Source organism: Talpa occidentalis, unplaced genomic scaffold, assembly GCF_014898055.3.
Source record: "Talpa occidentalis isolate TD23 unplaced genomic scaffold, MPIMG_talOcc4v2.1 talOcc4.2, whole genome shotgun sequence".
Classification (NCBI taxonomy): domain Eukaryota; kingdom Metazoa; phylum Chordata; class Mammalia; order Eulipotyphla; family Talpidae; genus Talpa; species Talpa occidentalis.
The window spans coordinates 112214516-112235200 of NW_023602073.1; the positions used below are offsets into that span (position 1 = coordinate 112214516).

At 43.9% G+C, this 20685-nt stretch overlaps 1 protein-coding gene across 2 annotated transcripts in view; it reads right to left on the reverse strand.

Annotated features, from left to right (window-relative positions):
* Window positions 1-19078, reverse strand: part of TRAF3IP2 (TRAF3 interacting protein 2) — a 43712-nt gene extending 24634 nt beyond the window's left edge. The window contains exons 1-2 of one of the 2 annotated variants that reach the window (XM_037520241.2): window positions 18682-19078; window positions 4312-5142 (exon numbers count right to left, since the gene is read on the reverse strand). In XM_037520241.2, coding sequence (XP_037376138.1) covers window positions 4312-5134 — 823 coding nt within the window. In that variant the 5' untranslated portion in view covers window positions 5135-5142; window positions 18682-19078. Of the gene's footprint in view, window positions 1-4311; window positions 5143-11457; window positions 11564-18681 lie in introns of those variants that run through there. The other variant, XM_037520242.2, reaches the window with a different exon arrangement.
* Window positions 19079-20685: the final 1607 nt, after the last annotated feature.

Genomic DNA, 20685 nt, shown 5'->3' on the forward strand with positions numbered 1-20685 from the left:
ACATGAGGAAGTAATGCTCTTCTAGACAAGGGAAACCATGTAGTCAGGGTTTCCAACTGCAAGAGCATCCCTTAGGTGAGCGCCTTTTTTGATGTGGTTTTGTTGGCAATTAAGTGCAGTTATAGCCCTGATGTGAAATTAAGCATTTGTACACCTGCTTTCTGGAAGCAGAGGGCATGCTACAGGGCTGGGTGCAAGATCCTTTTAAATGATTATAACAGAAGCTGCTAGTAATTGAGCTCCTTCCACAAGCCAGCTACTTTACTGAGCCTTCAATATCAACACATTATCTCATTTAATCCTCACACCAACCTTCCTAGGAGCCACTGCTGCTGCAGGCCTCATAAATATTTTGGACTTGCCCCCCAAAAACACCATAAGCACTGGGCTTCCCTGACAAAACCAGTTCAACCCTGACCATCTTCTCTGTGATTACATGACCACGGGAATATGGATCACAGCACAGCAAGGCAAATTAGGGGGAGCCTGCCTGTGCAACATAATTTTCCCTTCTTTTTCTTTTTAACTTTTATTTGTTTTTTAATTATAAAAGTAATACTTGTTTGCTATAATAAATTTAACAAACATATATAAGGTTAGAGGGGAAAATCAGCTCATCTCTTTAATTCCCTATCCTCTTCTCCTCCACTGTTAACAGTGGGGTGATCCTTCTAGACTTTTTAAAAACATATCTAGTTCTAAAAAATAACACATGTGGGATCAATGCTGCATTTTGCTTTTCCACTTAAGCTTTTTTATATCAGAAAGTGTATTTTATTCTATGTAAAAGAGGCCCAGTAGTCCATAAATGTGTACATAAGCTAGAAATTACTAATTGTTGCCTTCATTGATAGATTTTTTTTTATAGTGGTGTTCATCTTTACTCTAATACAAGGCTTCCTTATTCAAGTAATTTTAAATGCTTATTTAATGTTTCTATAGAATAGAACAGCTATTGAATGGCAAGTGAACAGCTCGGCCACAGAGGAAGCACTTTCAAAATTTTAACAAAGAGTGAAATTGTCTTCCCAAAGATTGTACCAATTTACACAAGAGTAGATGGGAGTGTTCATTTCCCCATAATTCCACCCACACTGAATGCTGTCTGAGGTTTTTATTTTAGCACACCTAATTAGGAAAACGTTATCCTTGAAAATTTTTGCATTTCTTAAATTTAGTAACATTAAGCTTAGTTTCATATGCTTACTGGCTATTTGTATATCTTCCATGAATTATTCCCTTTTCCTGTCCAAAGCTTCTCCTCTCTGCCTTTCATCATTTTTCTTGGCTTCCAGGACCCAAGCACCCCCTTTGTCCCCAACCTCAATAGAAGGAAGTAATATAGAGAGAGTAAGGGGAGAGGGTCTGATGAAAGAAAGCAGGTCCTGATGTATCAAAGACTAAAAGTGTTCCCAGTTGTGTTTGCATTTTAAAAGAGCGTGCCCAGAGGGGACAAAGTTTGCCTCCTTCCACTGGATTGCTAATGGTACCCTTTCAAACTTCAACAGAAAAATATTCTTAAATAGAAGGCTCTTTCTGGGACCCTTAAAATTATAGTGAGCCAATGTTTTCTTTGTCTCTGTAAGACCTTTTGGTAACTGTGTGGGATTAAGACCTTAATGTTAACTGTGTGGGATTTAGTATCTAGTAGCTCTGGACTAAGTATTCTCACTTATATACAATAATCAGCTGAGTTAACCAAAATGCAGATAAAAACACACATAACTTTTGTCATATCACTGCTTATTGGGTCAGAAACTGGAAACTATTTAAAATGTACAACAATAGAGAAACAAGTTGTAATAAACAACTTGGTAGGGCCATCAGATGGAATACCATGTAGCATTTTTAAGGGATGCTGCAAGAAGTGTGCTGGATGTTACCGGAAATTGTTTTAATTTTACCTAAAATATATATGCAAAGAAAAAATCAGTAGTAAATATGTAAAAACCCCAATAAGGAATTATATTTGATGGAAACACAAATTAAACTGTGGAGGCATATTTCAATTATGAGAGCAAACAAGTATCATGATCAGAAAAATTATTGTTCAATGCAGAGAGTAGACTGCTAAAATGTAATTTATATTATTATTCTCATAAAATTATTCTTTTTTAACCTGGAAATCATTGATTAATAAACACAACCTTGACCTGCTGTAGGGTAAAGAAAATGTTAGGCTCTTCTGCCCTCCTGCCATCAGGGTAGATGATGGATCCTTGCAGTCCTGAATGCATGCCTGATGGCGGGTACCTGGAGTAGGGTGTGGGCATAGGTAGATGGGATTCACCTGGGCTGAGACTGGGCTTTTAAGGGCGGCGTCACGGGAATGCCAGCAGAAGCAGAAAGAGAAGCCTAGAGAGAAGCAAAGAAGCAGAAGCAGAGATCACCGGAGAGCCCAGATAGAGTGAGGATTTTCGGGGGGCTGGGAGGCCTGCCAACCTCCCGGCCCCCCAGCACTCCTGCCTGCTGTGTACCGGGTAAATCCCAATAAAAGACCTGCAAAAACCACTGAGGGCTCTGACTCCTCCTTTACCGGGTCTGCTGGATTAGAAAACCTGAGCTGTGTCCATTCCTGACCCTACACCTGCCAAGTTTCAGTTCTCAGTGATTCACTCTTCAGGAACGCTGCAGCCACACCCATCTGTTATTGGACACTCAGAGCAGACATTGGCAACCACACCCCCAATCAGTTGATTTCCCGCCTTCCAACACCTTCGGTCCCAGGTTTTAGGCCTTACAGGCCCTTTAACCCTAAGTCCTGCTGCTCCCTCAGCTCCTTAGCCTCACTCTTAACCTCACATTTATTCTTATCCTGTTTCTTTCAGGTAACTTCTAATTTAAATCCCTTCATTCAGTTGGGGAAACTTTATGCTAAATGTGCATGTATGAACATACATTGTGATTACTTTATGCTAAATGTGCGTGCATGAACACACATTTTGATTATGCATTTGTGGTTATTTTTAGAAATTATTTTAAAGCTTGGGCATCCAACCTTTTGTTAGACTCTTTACTCAGAACATTTGACCTGCTTTTTGTGCAGTGTTCATTTTTTAAGAAAAACACATACTAATAGCCCTGTGCTTCATCTGTAAAGCCCTATCATGATCATTCAGCCTCAGCAAAGACTTAACATTAGTCTTGTGATGAATCTTTTATCTCAAGCTGAGATTTTATCACTTCCAGAGATGTTTATTGTACTAATACATATTATTAATTCATTCCTCACTCAAAGAAATTATTGAGTCTATTACATGCTGGGCACTGTGCTAAATGCTGGAGAATTATGGATTGGATTGCAAATACACCTTTGCTGATTTGCAAAAGCTTGCAGTCTGGAAAGAAGGAGAAGTAGACAAGTCCATAAGTAGATGTCATAGTGATTATTAAGGGTCCTGACAAGCAGAACACAAGGAAACAAAATCTGAAGGAGAGACTGATATGGAGAAGCTTCCAAAGGGACATTTGAGTTTTTTTTTTTTTCTTTTTCTGCCCCCTCCTGCCCATAAGTCTTAAATGATGTCTATTGTAATGGTTGTATAATTATGTAAATATAATCAATTATTTGAATTGTACATGTAAAATGGGTAAAGGATGATCTTTACAGTATGTAAATAATCTCAAGCTGTTAGAAAAAATAAAAAGAGATATAGAACTGGGTCAAATTCACAAAAAGGTGGAAAATATCCTGGATAGTTTAAGAGCCTGGGCAATTCCATGGAAACGTGAAACAGCTAGACAAGTTAAGAGAGGACCCTTAATAATAAGTCTGTGGGCATGACTAGAATATAGAAGACATGTGGTGGGCTCAAGCCTCTAAAGGGTGGAAGCAATGGAATCACAGGAACAAGTTGATCTTCATGTAATTACATGAGTCCAGAATCTCAATGACATTCTGGGCAATTTCTGATTTTTTTTGACTGAAGGTTCCTTTCTCTGCAAAGTCAGAAGTATGCAGAGAAGGAAGAATCCAGCTACCCAAGAGTTGGGCCAACAAACAAGTTTTCTAGAAGTTGGTCAGCTCCCTGACTCTAGACAGGTTTCACTATAATTAATCAAGACAGGAATCTGTTTTGTCCTTAAAGATTCCTAGAGAAACAGTTTCAAAAAGGGTCAGGTTTTGGCCAAGATAAAACATTCTTCTTAAGCTCTTTGCAAATCCACCCACATGGAAAGCCCCTATGGGAAGCAGAGTGACCTCCCAGCATTCTGACGTATTTGTGCTGGTCTCCTGATACAGCATTGATATGAGGCCCTGTTTACTTGGCTACCCAGCCCAAAGGCCCAGGGGAGGGAGAGCCCACTTACATGGCACCTGGTGATTGGGACCTCCAGGACAATGGTAATGATAGTTCCACTGAGCATGTGGCGAAGTGTTGGGAGGCAGCACCTGTGCACATGCTGGATCCCTCTGAGGTTCAAACTGATAGTACTCCCTGGACATGAGAGGTCTGGGGAGATCCTGAGGGAAGCACACAGAGGTGAGGGGCAGGGGCCTTTCCAGCTGCCTGATGCCCAGGACATCCTGTGGCTGGGAGTCATAACCCGTGTCTATCGTGGGCAGATCTGGGGCTGCTCGGTTTCTGTGGGGTGGGAGCTGTTGCACTGTCTCTTGGCCTTGGCCTGAGGAGTCTGCTGAGGCATTAGGTAAGCTTTGGTCTGATTTGTCTGAATCATTGCCAGTGTCAGGAGAAGCTGCTGAAATTTGAGATCCCAGCCATTGATTACGTTTTTCTATAAACGAAAACTGATGTTCCGGGGGAAGGGCTCCAACCACAGACTCAGGCTCAGGCTCGCTGGCTGCAGAAAAGCCCAAGGGAAAATGTTTGCCGGGGTCTGGGTGTCTCCTCCAGAAGCTATCTTCACTCTCCTCCAGGACTTTAGTGCGCAGACAGATGACCTGTTGGGACACAGGCCGCTGGTGATTTGAAAGTTTCAGGGGTGGATGAGCCTGAGAAAAATTTCCTGAGGAATAGTGAGGGGCTTGTAGTACAGACATGCTGTTGGGTGCCATGTTCCTTATATTTGGAGCAGGTGGTTCTGATTCCTCTTCCAGGCAATATTCTGGGTTTGGTAACTGACTTGGGTATGGTTCTGACTCATCAACCTCCACAGGAATGCTTCGGTTCATTCTAGTTTCTGGAACAAGAGAAAAATGCCAGAATCTCAGAAAACAGATAATTTCTTGGAGTCTCCCCGGTATGACCTTAAGGGACCTTGTTCAACATGTGGTTTAAATTAACAGTAGTGTGACACCAGCATGCTTGCAGAACCCTAATCTCATAAAGTTGTTTACTTACTCTCTAGGCAAAGGCACCAACGCTTACTCAGATACTTTTATCTGAAAGGTAATTCGAAAATTATGACTGGACTATCATGTGATAGAAGTCACTGACCAGCAAGGGATAGACACAGAGGAAAGTCATGGCCACGTATCGAGGAAAGAGAAATTTCTATAATAGGTGCTGCTCACATAGGTATCTTGGTTGTCTTTCAGAATGGAATTTAGCTGGGAGGAACAAGTGAGAGGAAGGAGTATTTTCATCTTTTGAAATTTTAAAATCCTGCTCCATGTGATTGTTGTCTTAAAACGATTTTAAAAAAAGGAAAAAGAAGGAAAGAAAAGAAAAATAAAGCCTGAGTTTAAAAAGCACTGAAAAAAGGTCATAGTGACATTTCCCTGCTTAACAACTATGGACTATTTGGAGGACTTAATTCCCTCTGGCACGATGCCTGCAATTAAGGTAGTCATGGCCATCTGGTTTGTGATGTAGCTGAACTAGCAAGGCTTGCTAAAGTAGCCTTTCGCCCACAGTCCATCTAATATTGGTTTTTCCCATAAAAATAGGTCACAATCAACATAATAGAATGAGAAAGAAAATTAGCTTCTCCTTATCATTAGATTGGTTGAGATGATACCTGGGCTCAAAGGGAAGGGAGGAGGTAGGTTGGGGAAAATAAAGCACATAAGTGATGGGAAGTCTGCAGGCAGAGGGCCCCAGAACAGGGGTGCTCGGGTAGGGGGAGCATGAAGAAAAAAATCCAAAGATTTGTTCTAGATGCATCTTGTTAGCAATACTCCAAACATCATAGAGAGAAAAGAGGGTATGGATTTTTAAATTTTTATTTTGTATCCATGTGGAATTTCAACCATAAACATTTATGGAGGTTGACCAAGCCTCAAGTCATATTGTATATAAATTATTATTCGAAGTCAGGCTTTGAAAAATATGAACTCACCTCCTCTGGAGCCTGTACCAGACCAAGTGGGAGCAGGACAGCACGCATTTTCAATGCTCTCCCTTGGAGCTGTGAGTCTCCTACCAAATTTCTCTTTATTGCCCCTACGAAGAAAGCCTCTCTACTCCCTGCCAAATGAATGCTCCCTAACACTTCTCTGACCCTCACTTAATATGAAGCGTATCCATCTGCAGCAAACAACCTTTGTACTGATTTCTGGCACAACAGAGAGCTCCTTCAGTTTCTAGTTCCTGGCTGGCCTCCCTTCTTGCCTCAGCCATCCTGTCTCCTGGCTTCCCCCCTCTAGGCTGCGTGTGTCCTCCTTCTAGGATGTGTGTGTCCCCCTCTAGGCTGTGTATGTCCCTGGCCCTTTGGCTCTGCAGAAAAGGAACCTCATCACCTCAACTGATTATTAGACCTTGTGAAAAGGAATAGGAATTTACCTCAAACACAAACATTTCAACTACATTATTTTAAAATGCTCATCATTGTTTTCCCTGCTTTCTGACAATTTTTCTATGGATATGAAATTGGATGTGCCATACAACATGCTCTTCAGCTGGTCAGGAAACAAAAGCATTTTCTGAAGGGCTGGCTGAGTGTTGTGTAATCTCCTGCAAGCATCTGCAGGCCCTCAGCTGAATGGGAGGGCAAAGAGAGGCATCGAGTGAGCCAGCTAACTGAGGAGGGATGAGTTCTGTCAACTATTTCTTGTTATGAGATTCATTTTCATTTCCCACACTTCAGGTACACCTGTTTACATGCTCCCTGGGTTTTCATATATGAATACCTTAGAAGTGCTTCCTTAAAAAAATGTAAATTCTACTCTTCTGGCTGAGGAGGCCTCAGGGCCTCAGAGACGCTGATAGAAAAGATGACAAGTGAGGTCATCTTATAACTGAAAATCTGAGGTCTGTCCTATGATGGGAATCCTATAGTTAAAAATGGTCTGAAAAGTCCCTAAACCCACATGAAAATGAACAGCCCCCCACCAGGAAAGCTATGGGGCAGGTAATTTTAAAAAGCAAATGTTTGCTTGTGTTTTGCATGTGTCATTACCAAAAATTCAAACAGCAAATAATTACTGAGCCCTATTTTGTGTCCACGTCTATACTTTGTAGCCTCTTTCTGAGGCATAAGTTCAATTAAAACATTTCTTTTGTATATAACATAGATCTTCAAGCGACACAATATTCAGGGTACAAAAGAGTATATGGTAGAAGGTCATCAAAATTATTTTTAAATACACAAAACATCATTATTACCTTCAATGTGCTTCTGATTCAGCTCAAGAGAAAAAACTAGCAAGGAAATCATATATCCTACCTCAGGGCCTTTGAATGTGCTGTTACTTCCTAGAACTCTCTTTCCCCAAATATCTGCATGGCTTGTTTCCTTTCTCCCTTAGGGCTTCACTCAGTGGTCACTTTCTCAGTGATTTCTCTGTTCATCCTCTCAAATTTTTACATATCCTCATGCCCCATCTGCCTTTCCTGCTTTACCATCTTATGTAGCAGCTATTACCAAGGGATAGATAGTCATGCATCACTTAATGACAGACTGCATTAACAGTTGGGAATAACATTAACATTGGGAATAACAGACTGCATATATGTGTGACAGTATGCTCAATAGGATATACCATATAGTGTAGATGTGGACCAGGCTATACCATCTAGGTTTGTGTAATTAGAGATGAAGTCACCTAACGACACATTTTTTCAGAATGTATTCCTGTCATTAAGCAAAGCACGACTGTACTACAAAATGAATTTATAAATGCAAATATCCAAATACACTCCTTGTTTGTCTCCCCCCTCATCTTCCACCCCATCGTGTGCACTTCAGGAGGGTATGATTTCAACTGTTCTGTTCACAGCTATAGTCTCAGCACATAAAATTATACCTGGCACATAGTTGTTCAATAAATATTTATAGAATAAATAAATGATTGAGCCCTGTTTCAGAGAGGGGGCAGATCCTTGTAACTGGAAGGATCACTAACAGTGAAAATGCTGGACTCTCGGTGGGGAACAGGGAGAACATTTGGTTTCTCAAAATTATTCTTTTCCCTTCCTATTTTATTCATCCCATAAACATTTATTAAGTATCTACTAAGTGTGAGGCTATAAGGTAGGCCTGGGCCATGCCTATGAGGTCCTGCCCATGGGAAGGGCAGAGCTGACCATCTGCAGAATAAAGGTAATTCTACCACCCAGTGTGATGGAACATCTGATCCAGACAGGGAGGCGGCTGGTCTGTTCATTCATCCTCAGAGCTTTGCCCAGAGCACAAGAGGGTGGGGCAATCCCACAGCTACCATGTGGGCCCTTCCCAGCCCTAGAACCCTGGCAGAACAAACCCTGTCACCCTCTGGAGGGTGTCACTGAGAAGAATGACACCAATGCCACATCAGAGGGCCAAAGGCAGATTAGTGGGCTGTGTCAGAAGTGGCAATTATATTTTTTGGTTTTTAATGTCATATTGTAAAAAGACTACACATTGAGAAAAAAATCACTCAGTATCTCACCACTCCTAACTATTTCCATTTTTCCCTCTTTCCTTCCAGGCTTTCCCCATATGATCTCCATGTGGCTGTAACACTGGCATGGCCCTATGAGGGTGGCATGGGATTAAAGTAGAAAAGTCTTGTTTTTGGGCCATGACCTGAAAGACAAGGCTCTGATTCCCCCACAAAAGGAAGAAGACCTGCTGGCCAGAACCCTGGGAGCCTCATTGCTGGCAGCACCCTGGACAAGCTCAGGTTCATCAGCACATGCACAAGTTCAGGAAGTCTGAGAGGAGCTGTGCCTGTCGGGCCTGGAGACCAGGGCCCCGTCTACCTCAGCTCGGCAATTCCTTTGGGAAGGGAGAGGCTGGAGGGTGAGGGAGCCCAGAAACCTGAAGCTCAAAATACAGAGGAATAGTCCCCACATCTGAGATGGGGTCTGGGTTGCCACGTAAATTGGTTTAAATCCCATAGTCTCTCTCATGCTTTGCTAAGGGGAACATAATCTGTACAAAGTGGCAGTAATTATCAGAATGTTTAAAACCTATGCCCTTTGACCTAGTAATTTCAGTTTAAGAATTTCCTCTTCAGAGACATGTGCATGACGTGTGAAATGCAGAGACTCTGAAGGCAGGCAGTACAACAATGTGTACAACAGCAAAGGCTAGAAACCACCCTGATGCACAAAAGAATCTGATTTTTTAAAGCTGCTTCAACCGTACAATGAATACTCTGCCTCTTTTTAAAAAGACTGGGGAAGTGCTGTGTGAAGTGATGTGAAACCATAAGATGGATTGTTAAGTTAAATAAAGAGCAGGACAATACATAGGGTCTGCCATTTCTGCAGCATCTAAGATTGTATGTGCACACCATCTCGGCAGGAATTTGGAGCCAAGACTGCCTCTGTGATGGGAACTCTGACTGGGAACAGGGGCAGGAGGGAGACTTAATTTCAGAGTAGTTTATACCTTTTAAATTTGCACTAAGTGCCTCCATGTCTACCTAAAAGACAAAAAATACCAAAAAACAAAAACAAAAGGAAAGAAAGAAAGGAAAAGAAAAGCTTCACTAGTGGTTCTGATGGTCACAAAGATTAAGAACCAATTTGAATGAAGAACACCTGAGTGATCACAGCCCTTAAGATAACGAAAGGGCCTCCCTGGTGGCTCAAGGGGTTAAGCACCGCACTATGAAGCAATCCGCAGACTCTGCAGCACGAGTTCAAGGAGCAACCCATATGGCACAGCAGACCTCTCCTGACTCGCCCCGCCTCTCCCCTCAGCAGTGTGTTTCAGTCTGCCTGTTCTTTTCCCCTCTCTGTCTCTGGTGGAATCTCTCACCCCCCACATCTATGGCCTACACCTCAGCTTTTGTATGCATAAATAAATAAATCCTTAAAAAAATAAAATAACAAAAGTACATGGTGGACCGTGGCTGCATTGGTGGTGGGTGTGATGTGGTGACATACATCTGAAGAGGTGCTAACCTGCACCTCTGAATCATATACAGTGTTGTAAACCAGTGTTACCTCAATCATAAAATACAAAAGACCATTAGTGAGGACATCTGCCAGGAGTAGGAATCTGGTGAGCACAAGCGAGGAATGAGGACTAGTCCCAGCTGTACACAATGAGGCTGAAACAGTTCTTGTGCATTCTGATACCACCCAGGAGAAAAGTTTCCCTTCTCTGGAATCTCATTGCCCTTTGAACTGTGATCTGTGGTTCTAGCTCTTGGATTCTGACCAGCACCTTCCTTCAAATCTCTGTCAGTTTTTCTCAATCCAAGTCTCTCTTTTTGGCTTCCTCTCTGCTTCCTCAGGTCTGAGACCTTTCTCTGATCTATTTTACACCTTATACGGAGTTACCTGGTTTTTCAGGTAAGATCTTATCCAGGCAGTGGTTTTGACATTCCATGTGGTAATGTCTCCTGGTATCCATTCACAGAATTTCCCATGTTTCCTTCATCCCAGTCTCTCATGTGTGCTATCTCATTTTTTCTTGCATGCAGTGCCTAGTTAACCCGCTGAACTGCCTCCAATGCTTTGTACCTGCCTGTTCCCAGCAATCTTTTTCTCCTCCAGAACATTCTGTCTGAAATTTCGTGAAACGCAGCCTACTGTCTTCACAACATTACCTTTCTGATCTCATAGGCGCATCAAAAAGTTTTTTTTCCTTCCATCTCCCCTTCCTCGATTTCTGCAGTCTGTTCCCAGCCTGTGTGAGAAACAAGTCTCTCTCGAGCACATCTCATGTCCACATTCACAGTTATCTGTGGCTGCTACCTTCCAGAAGGGCATACACTAAACCAACACATATTTCTAGTATGCGGGAGAAAATGCAGCCCTTAAATGCACAGGCTCTAGATTCAAACTCCCCTAGGTTTAAATTCTCTCTGCCAGCTGCATGAGTAGATATGTGATATTGAGAAGAATATTTAACTTCTCTGGGCCTCATTTTTCTTATCTGTAAAATAACAATACTTTCCCCATAGGGGTATTGTTAGGATACAAGAAGATTTAAATAAAACGGTGACTGTAATACATCAAAAACATACATCAAGCATCAAAAAACAATGGCTAGGGCCTCCCTGGTGGCGCAGCGGTTGAGCGCTGGGTTGCGAAGCTGCCTGCGGCCTCTGCCCCGCCGGTTCAATCCCTGGCTGCTCCCCGGCCACAGGAGAAGGGTCCCACATGGCGCACAGACCTCTCTTGCCGCCCGCTGCTCCCCTCAGCAGTGTACTTCGGTCCTTCTGCCTGCTCTGCTCTCCGCTCTGGCTCTGGTGAATTCTCTCACCCTCCTGCGCTTCTGACTGTACCCAGTGCATGTATAAACAAAACAAACAAATAAATAAAAATACATACCTCTTAAAAATATATATAAAAATAAAAATAAATGGCTATTTTGTTGTGATTTTTACAAGTGATTTGGCTTTAGAATTCATTCTGTAGGCTATGTTCACTGGTTTTATATATGGATGCTAACTAACATTATTATTATTTGAATCTAATGTATGGAAGTCATATCTTTTTAACCAGTATTTACATTTCTGACATATTCAATATGATCTTTAAAACCAGCTGGGCCAGAGGCAAGGTACCTGGTATCACTTTACCATTCCTATTTCACAGAAGCTAAGACACAATTGGTATTTTTTCCCCAAATCAAAGCCAAATCTAGCCTACAGATCCCCTAACCCCTTCCACTAAACCACATGGATCTGGGGTTGGTGATATTTTTTTTGTAAAAAAACAGATGATAATAGTTCCCATTCTGTGGACAACATGCAGTCTCTATCTCATAGAGACCATGGGCCACATTTAGACTGAGTCATAATTTACCAACCCCTGATCTATATTATGCTGATAAATAGAAATACAAACCTAATGAAATGGATATAATTAAGACACCTTACCTTTTGTTAGCAATCATTGTTGATATTTATCAAATGGCTACTATTTGCCAAATACTGTTCTAAGTATTTTACTTGTTTCATCCTCACAGCCACCCTATTTGATAGGCACTATTACGAGTTCCATTTCACAGATGGGGAAATTCAAGCTAAGTAAGTTTCTTGAAAAAGGTCAGAGGCCAGTCAGTAACACAGCTGGGATTCAAGCCCAAGCAATTCAGCACCGGGATCTGTGTACTCACCCATTAGTATCTCAGTGACTTGTAGAGCTATTTGGGGGGGGGGAGGGGGGAGAAAAGGAAATGGAAGAAGCTGAGTAATCCCTCAGAGTTTCTGGAATCAATGTTTAAGAGTCATTCACCTTGAAGCTGAGGAGGCTTGGATACATGCACCTGCGTTTTATAAAGAATTGCCAGCGTGGTGGCTTTCCTTCATGCCATTACAATAGAGGGTATGGATGAGCTGCAGAGTCATCTTGATTTGAGAAAAGCACTTGATTGGATCTCATTAAATTTTAATCATAAACTGAATTCAAAATAAATTGAAAACTGGTTGACAGAGCACAAACAAAGGGTGATGATAAATAGTGATGCATCTCGAGAAGGGATAGCTTCCAGGGGACGCCTCAGAGGCAAGGACGGATGGGATTTAATGAAGGTGTTATGTCCCTGAAGGAAGACAAATAGCACAGCAAGAAACAGAGAAAGGACAGGAGTGAGCAGCCTGAGTAATTAATAAACCATATTATGGGCCTCCCTGGTGGCGCAAGGGGTAGAACACCGCACTGTGAGGCAATTCGCAGCCTCTGCAGCACAGGTTCAATCCTGGCTGGCCAGAAAGGAACCCACATGGCGCAGCAGACCTCTCCTGTCTCACCCACCTCTCTCCTCAGCAGTGTATTTCAGTCAGTCTGCCTTTTCTGTTCCCCGCTCTGTCTCTGGTGAATCCTCTCACCCCCACGCCTCTGGCCTGTACCCCAGTGTAGGGTAAAGAAAATATCAGGCTTTTCTGCCCTTCCGTCATCAGGATAGATGATGGATCCTTGTCCTGAATGCATGCCTGATGGCGGGCACCTGGAATAGGGTGTGGGCATAGGTAGATGGGATTCAGCTGAGCTAAGACTGTGCTTTTTAAGGGCAGTGTCACGGGGGGACGCCAGCAGCAGCAGCAGCAGCAGCAGCAGCAGCAGCAGCAGCAGCAGCAGCAGCAGCAGCAGCAGCAGCAGCAGCAGCAGCAGCAGCAGCAGCAGCAGCAGCAGCAGCAGCCGAAGCTGAGAAGCAGCAGAAAGAACGCTAGAGAGCCCAGATAGAGTGAGGACTTGCTGGGGGCTGGGAGGCCTGCCAGCCTCCCAGCCCCCCAGCCAGCACCCCTGCCTGCCATATGCCTGGTGAACCCCAAATAAAAAACCTGCAAAACTACTGAGGACTCTGACTCCTCCTTTACCCGGTCTGCATGATCCCAGAAAACCTGCACTGTGGCCAGTCCTGGCCTTTACACCCAGCTCTTGTATGAATAAATAAATCTTTAAAAAAAAATAAACCATATTACCAGCTCCTAAATAATCAAGGTTTGCTGTTCACTAACTACTTGCATTTTTGAAAGCATTCTTTTGGTCTACAATAGGGTTGAAGAGTCCAAGAGACATACAACATGAATATTTCAGGTAGACATAATAAATAAATATATAAATTCATAGGTAGGAGAATCTATAGGTCTAATTTGGATCTGACAACTTTCAATTACAGATTTTCAATGTCTTACTTCATTCCCAGGAGATAATTTTTTTAAGTGTCTAAAAGTCATGAATTTAAAAGAATCTTTAAACTCATCAATGATCCTTGTTTACTACTTAAATGCATGCAAACGCTCACAACATGGGTTTGCTTAGGAGAAGATCTTGAGTGGACTCTCTGGCTCTGGTTCAATTCCTGTGAATAAGTACTTCCAAGTTTACTTGCAGAATTTCCCAGACAAAGAAGTTCTTCCATTTGGTTTGCCAGAGGATCTGAAGCAGTGGTGAGCCTTGGAGTCAAGGGAACGTTTACTGGCCCTGTTCACACCCTGCACAGCAAGACTTACATCAGGCTAAAGACCGTGCATTGTGACCTGACCTGATTTGAAGAGGGTCACTCTGTAACTCCTCTGAGCTACTAAATAAGGAGGCTAATGGACTAATTGGAATGGACTGGCTGACTGAATGGGCTGACTCTGCCACCTTGGAAGGCGGTAATAAACATTTAGGGAATAACCTCAACCCAGCTCATGGGTCAATTGGTTGTTTGCTTGTGTGTTGTTTCAGATAAGGTTTCTCTAAGTACACATTTGTGATTCTTAATTCAGTCCAGGCTCCAGCGTAAAGGAGAGAAAGGGATTGAAGGAAAAGTCAGGTGGGAAAGAAGGATTGGAAAAGAAGAAAGGACAGTGGAAGAGTAGAAGAAGCTAGGAAATGGGGAAACCTTAAAGGACATTTTAAAAATATGCCCTTGGGGGCCTCCCTGGTGGTGCAGCGGTTGAGTGCAGTGCTGTGAAGCTGTCCGCAGCCTCTGCAGTGCCAGTTTGATCCCCTCTGGCCATGGAGAGGCCCACATGGCAAGGCAGACCTCTCCTGTCTCGCCCGCTGCTCCCCTCAGCAGGGTATTTCATCAGTCTGCCTGTTCTGTTCCCCGCTCTGTCTCTGGTGAGTCCTCCCACCCTCCCGTTCATCTGGCCTGTACCCTGGTTCTTTTTTTTTTTTTAAAAGATTTTATTTATTTATTTATATAAGCACTGGGTACAGTCAGAAGTGCGGGAGGTTAAGAGAATTCACCAGAGCCAGAGCGGAGAACAGAACAGGCAGACTGATGAAATATACTGCTGAGGGGAGCAGCAGGCAAGACAGGAGAGGTCTGCATGCCATATGGAACCTTCGCCCAGCGACCGGGGATTGAACCAGCGCTGCAGAGGCTGCGGGCAGCTTTGCTGTGCCATCGGGGAGGCCCCTTGTATAAATAAATAAATCTTAAAAAAAAAATGCCCTTGGGCCTTCCTGGTGGCACAAGAGGTTAAGTGTCAGCACTATGAAGCTATCCCCAGCCAGGGAGATACCCATATGGCCCAGCAGACCTCTCCTGTCTCACCCACTGCTCCCCTCTGCAGTGTATTTCATTTAGTCTGCCTGTTCTGCTCCCCACTTGGTCTCTAGTGAATCCTCTCACCCCCTCTCCCCGCCCTGCACCTCTGGCTGACACTCCAGTTCTTGTATGCATGAACACATAAATCTTTAAAAATAAAAATATGCCAATATGCCCTTTATTGGTGCAGGTGAATGACTTAATTCAATTGTGATTCAATTGTGATTTTTGTGTTTATGGCAAGGAGCAGTTGGAAAGAAAGGAAAAGAATGAATACAGGTCGAAGGAAGAGTGTTACAGAGTGAACTGGTAAGGCAAGAAGGATCTGGACCGGCAAGACAGAGAGGAAAGGAGTTCAGAAAAGGGAGAGAATCCTGTTGAGCCTGGAAGGGTAAGAAGGAAAAACATTGGAATCCCAAGTGCTAGAAAACAATAAAGCAGAGAAATACCAACTTGCCCTTGCTCTCATTGTTGAGGGAACTGCCAAGACCCCAGTCAGGTCTATGGGTAGAAGGAGGGGACACATGAGTCAGGGGGCTGGGGGTTCCATCAGTCTCATCACTCCCAAATAGTTTGATCTCAGCTGCCTTCACAGGAACCAAGCCAAACTGGCACAGCTCTAAGCGGGAGGTGGCTGCAAGCCCACTCTCCTTCCTCAACCAATTTACAACTTCCGGTCTCCAAGAAGGTCTGTGTACATGTGGACACACACATAGTGAGTTGAGCACTTAGGCACTGAAGCACATGTGGGCTAGTAGGAGGTCTGCTGGGAAATAGATGCAAAGAATGTTGGAGGGAGAAAGGACAGCCTGGGTTTCATGAACTAAAAATATCTTGGTGACAAGGCATTGGGAAGAAATGGGAGAGGCCCAGGGGGAGAAGGACTCGATTCAGAGCCTCACATGCTTTCTCACGGACGGACTGCAGCATTGTTTTGATAGAGAAAGGTGATCTGAAACACGAAGGGTCATCTTGTTGGATCTGAAAAGAATTTTAAGTTTAATGTACTTCATCTGGGCTCCTGGGGTTTTTTTTTTTTCCTGTAGTAATTGCTTGCAATTCATATATGTTTTTAATAGCTAACCTAAAATTGCCTGTGACAGAAAAATGAGTTGAATTCAGGATATTTCTGAGATTCTGATTCTGTGATGTTGTAAAACCTAGATTTAATTTAGACAAACTTCCCACATAATCTGTCGTTCTGAGTGCCTGTTAGAGAATGTCGTCAAATATGACTGCATTTTCCTCTTCCAATTTTCAGAGCATTTAAAAGTCACTAACTTTTTAATCCAGAGAGAAGCAGGCTTAAACATCTCTGTCTTTGCACCCTCCAAAAGGATGTGTCCCTATGGTAAGACCCTTTGCCCCAACACTCAGGTTCAGCTGAGACTTGACTCCGAGTTAGCAGGGTCCCCTCTACCTGGTGAGGCTCCATCATGGAATGACTTAGAGTGGCAACACCAGATTCTGAATGACTATGGGTAGTCCTTCTGGATCAAAGTGAGACTGGTAATCCAACAACTGTTAGCCTGATTGCAGATAACGGTGCATCATTTTTCAAAAATAAAAGCTGTAACTCATCGCCTGTGATGAGGAGTTCCTGTCCTCTCCAGGCAGCGGGGTAGGGAGAGCCATCCAAAACCATGACAAACACTATCCCAGGGCCCCGATATGCCACAGAAACAGTTTAGCAATCCTGAAAGCTCTGAGTCAGCTCATCCCTGTCATCCAGCATTTATTTGAACTGTGTTGACTGAGGAATTGCCCCAAAGAAATAGTAACCATGACAATAATTCAAAGAGTAGTGGCTAGGAAAAGGTTAAGGATTCTGTGTGTCTAGTCTACTGATGTGTCTGATCACAATCATCACCCTTACATGGTATCAGGACGTGCTCCTCAGCTTGCTTTCTCCTCCCACTAAAGGCCACACACATAGTGATTGGTCTAGCTGAGGAGTGGTTTCCAGCTCCCGCCAAGTCAGTAATGCAGCCCTCTGGAGCCAGCCTTGTCTACCAGCTCCCTGACCTGCTTTGACTCTGGCCAAATGGATAGGAAGGTTCTTCTTGGGTAACACAAACAGGACAACAACTAACTCAAGAAATCCTGTTTTCTATTTAGCTAGAACCAAAAAAGCCCAAGTTCCAGGCAGCTCTCATGCAGAGCCATGAGGCTGCCCGCCTGACCCCAGTCTTTCAACCAGGCTGCTGCTTTACCTTTTGTCCCGAGACCAGATGAGTAAAACCAATCAGAGTGCCTATATGGAGGAGCCAGAGCAATTAAGAGGGTTTTTGATATTAGAGTGGGGGCTGAGGGGGTAGAAAAGTATTACGAAATCAAGTTCTTTTCCTGGAGGAACTAACCATCTAGTAGCAGGAGGTAAAATTAATATATTTGAATGCTCAGTAAACAAAACAAATCTTCCAAGACCACCCATGAAGGCTACCCCTCTGGGACTCCTATTACTTTGGCTTAATTTTGTTAGAAGGGGTTTGGGACAAAACCATGTTAGCTCACCACCCCCGCCTCACCCCACACACATTTTATTGATGAAGAAATCCAGGCACAGAGACGCTGACAAGAATTGCCTAAGTCATAGACCAATAAGGAGTGCAGCGAGACGTTGAAGCCAAGTTTCTTGTCCTCTTTTTTATTATTTATGTGGCTTCTCCCACACCCCACTCCTTTATTAAAAAAACACCCTCCTATTCTAAGAGAGTATCTTGAATTCGAAAGTCACATGAAACTTCATTAGCTTCTAAGATCAAGTAAGAGCATTTCTTCCCTAGTTTTCCCTAAAGGCTCAGTTCAATGCCAGTAGAAGTCTAGGTTGCTGAGGAGGGGTGGGGGACTGTGGGCCAGGGATTGAAGACAGACCCCCCCCTCCTGTGCCCCCAGCACAGAGCTCAGTTGACCTTCCGGGCCTAAGAATGTGCTGTTGACTTTTTTCCCTACAGGAAACAGGGATCGCGAAAACTTGGGAGTTCTTCCATCTCTGCCACTGACGTGTCCTGGGGCTGGAAGCCAATGACTAAATCTCTGCCATCCTCGACTCTCTCCTTGGAGAAGTGGGGCTTTTTTCATCGCAATTCCTTGGCACACTAAGTCCTCACGCAAATGGCTTCTCAGGCAGCTCCCAAAGTACCAGTGTGTGTGCCTCCACTCCTGGAAGAGTTAATCTGGTTTGACTGTCTGAAATACTAAACCACTAACACTTCCTCGCAGCAAAAAATGTAACTGTCATTTTCCCAGCCCAAGTTGGTGGCAAGTCAACAAAACGAGGGGGAAAGAGGAAGAGGGAGGGAAAGAAGCAGAACATCGCAGTAAAAGAGAAAAAAAAAGTTTTGGAAAATGGGTTGGTGGTTGGGTTAAAAAGTAAGGCGTGGGAGGCGACAACTCTGAATAACTTACCTTAAAACCACCGCGGACAGACAGACGGGCCAACTGGGTGGTCGTGCTCCCGGCTTCTCAGGTCACTCCCTCGGGTCGCGCCGGCCTCCCTCCACCCTCTCCAGGCCCAGGTAAGCAGTTGAACCGGCTCCGAAGCAGGAAGTGGAGGCTGTATGCAAATTTCTACAGAGGCTAGGAAGCCTCAGATCAGAAATCTCCCTGTGGGCTGTGAATCAACAGCCAAGGAGTCACTTTATTTCTTAAAACAGAAACCTCCTTATTCGCTAGAAAGGGCCACTGGCCAATTAGGCTGCGTTTTAGGTTTTAACCCAAGCTAACTTTATGGCTGAGGAATGTCCATGCTGCCCCGAACTTCAGCACACTCATACCCACAGGAGGGGTCTGGGAGGGCTTTGAATTCGGGGTGTTAATCATTAGCCTTTCCAAAGGAAGAGATGGGGACAGATAGTGAGGAGGAGTGTGAAGCAAGTGCTTCTTATCATCTTGTCTTAAAGCAGCAGCATTTACTGCCCTGTGGAAGGGGGATTCATTGCCCAGGACCCCTGTGATTCATATTCTCTCTCTCTCCCTCTCTCTCTTACACACACACACACACACACACACACACACACTTTGCCACATCAACAGTCATAAGAAAGTGGTGACTTTAAAGGAAATACACACACATTGTCCTCCTCTGGCTGCATTTTTCATGATTTCAAGTTTATTTCACTCCTTCATCTTGTTTATTCAGTTTTGTGTAGAATTTATTGTATGAAAAGGATGCTAGGGATAGGATGATGGGGGCAGCGAAGTATGATGGTAAAAGAGAGCTAAGAGTGCTAAAGACAATGTCAAAGGGCAGTGCCAAGGTGGGGACAGGTCACTGATGCTCATTTGCAAGATGTACTCAGGCTCTTGCAAAGGGGTTTACGTAACAAACAGGAAATTGGGAAAAGGAAATTTCTAAGAACACAAGTGGTCAGCTGTCTCACCCCAGATAGTGTCCAGTAGTTCCAAACCAAGGTTGCTCATGCCCCTGTCCATCAATGAGGGCCTGGAGTTGGTGACGTGCTGGTTAGCAGCAGGCCACCAGGGTCTAACTCATGGTGGCAGCTAGAGGTACTCACTGGGTGGGCAGCTGAGATGGCACCGCAGCAGCCCTCAGCAACCGTCTGAAGGAAGGGCTGGAAGATGTGAACTGTTAGGAGAAGGCATCCTAAACATGAGAGCCTTCTGTCTGAACATGCCTGAGGCAGTTCCAGTGAAATATAGATTACAAGGGAAGAGTTGGGAAGTCTGGGAAATGAACACCTCCAACCCCCAGGAATCCCCACTGGTATTTTTATGCTGAAACATACACCCTTATAGTTGCCATCACAGGAGAGACACTCTTCATGAGGACCTACCATATACACTATCTGTTAACACATTTAATCCTCCAGACTGTCCTGTGAGGTGCATTTACCATCATTCTGCTTTACCTTTGAAGAATCCAAGGCTCAGAGACATGTAGTAACTTCATCAAAGTCACACAGCTAGTCTGTAGAGGATTCCAGAATGATCTTGTTAGGGGGGAAAGGATGTCCTGAGCTAATTCCATGCAGGCTTTGTGGACTCCATCCCCACCCCAGGCCAAAGCCATCAGGACATTGGGAAAGACAAATCCCATCTCCACCAATGGGAAGGTTGCTGGGACCTGAGGGTGGAGTTAAGCAGCCAGGTCTGGCATAAATTCAGACATGTGGGTCTTGAGGGGTTTTTTTGGCTTCAGGGCTCTTGGCTCGCAGCCAGCTCTCAGAGTGCCATTGGGTTTCCAGGTCAGCAGAACGGGTAGGATGCATTTAAGACTTTATTTCCCTATTTTCTCTGAGTTGTACATTTCCTCATTTCCCCTTCCCTTGTAAATAAACCTTTTATTAACCTTTTGTGTGTGCCTGCAGTGGAGTATTAATAAGTCCCTTTTAAGCGCGCGGGTGAGGACCCGCAGCCTGGCAACCCAGGCGACCTGCTGTAGTTTGTCTT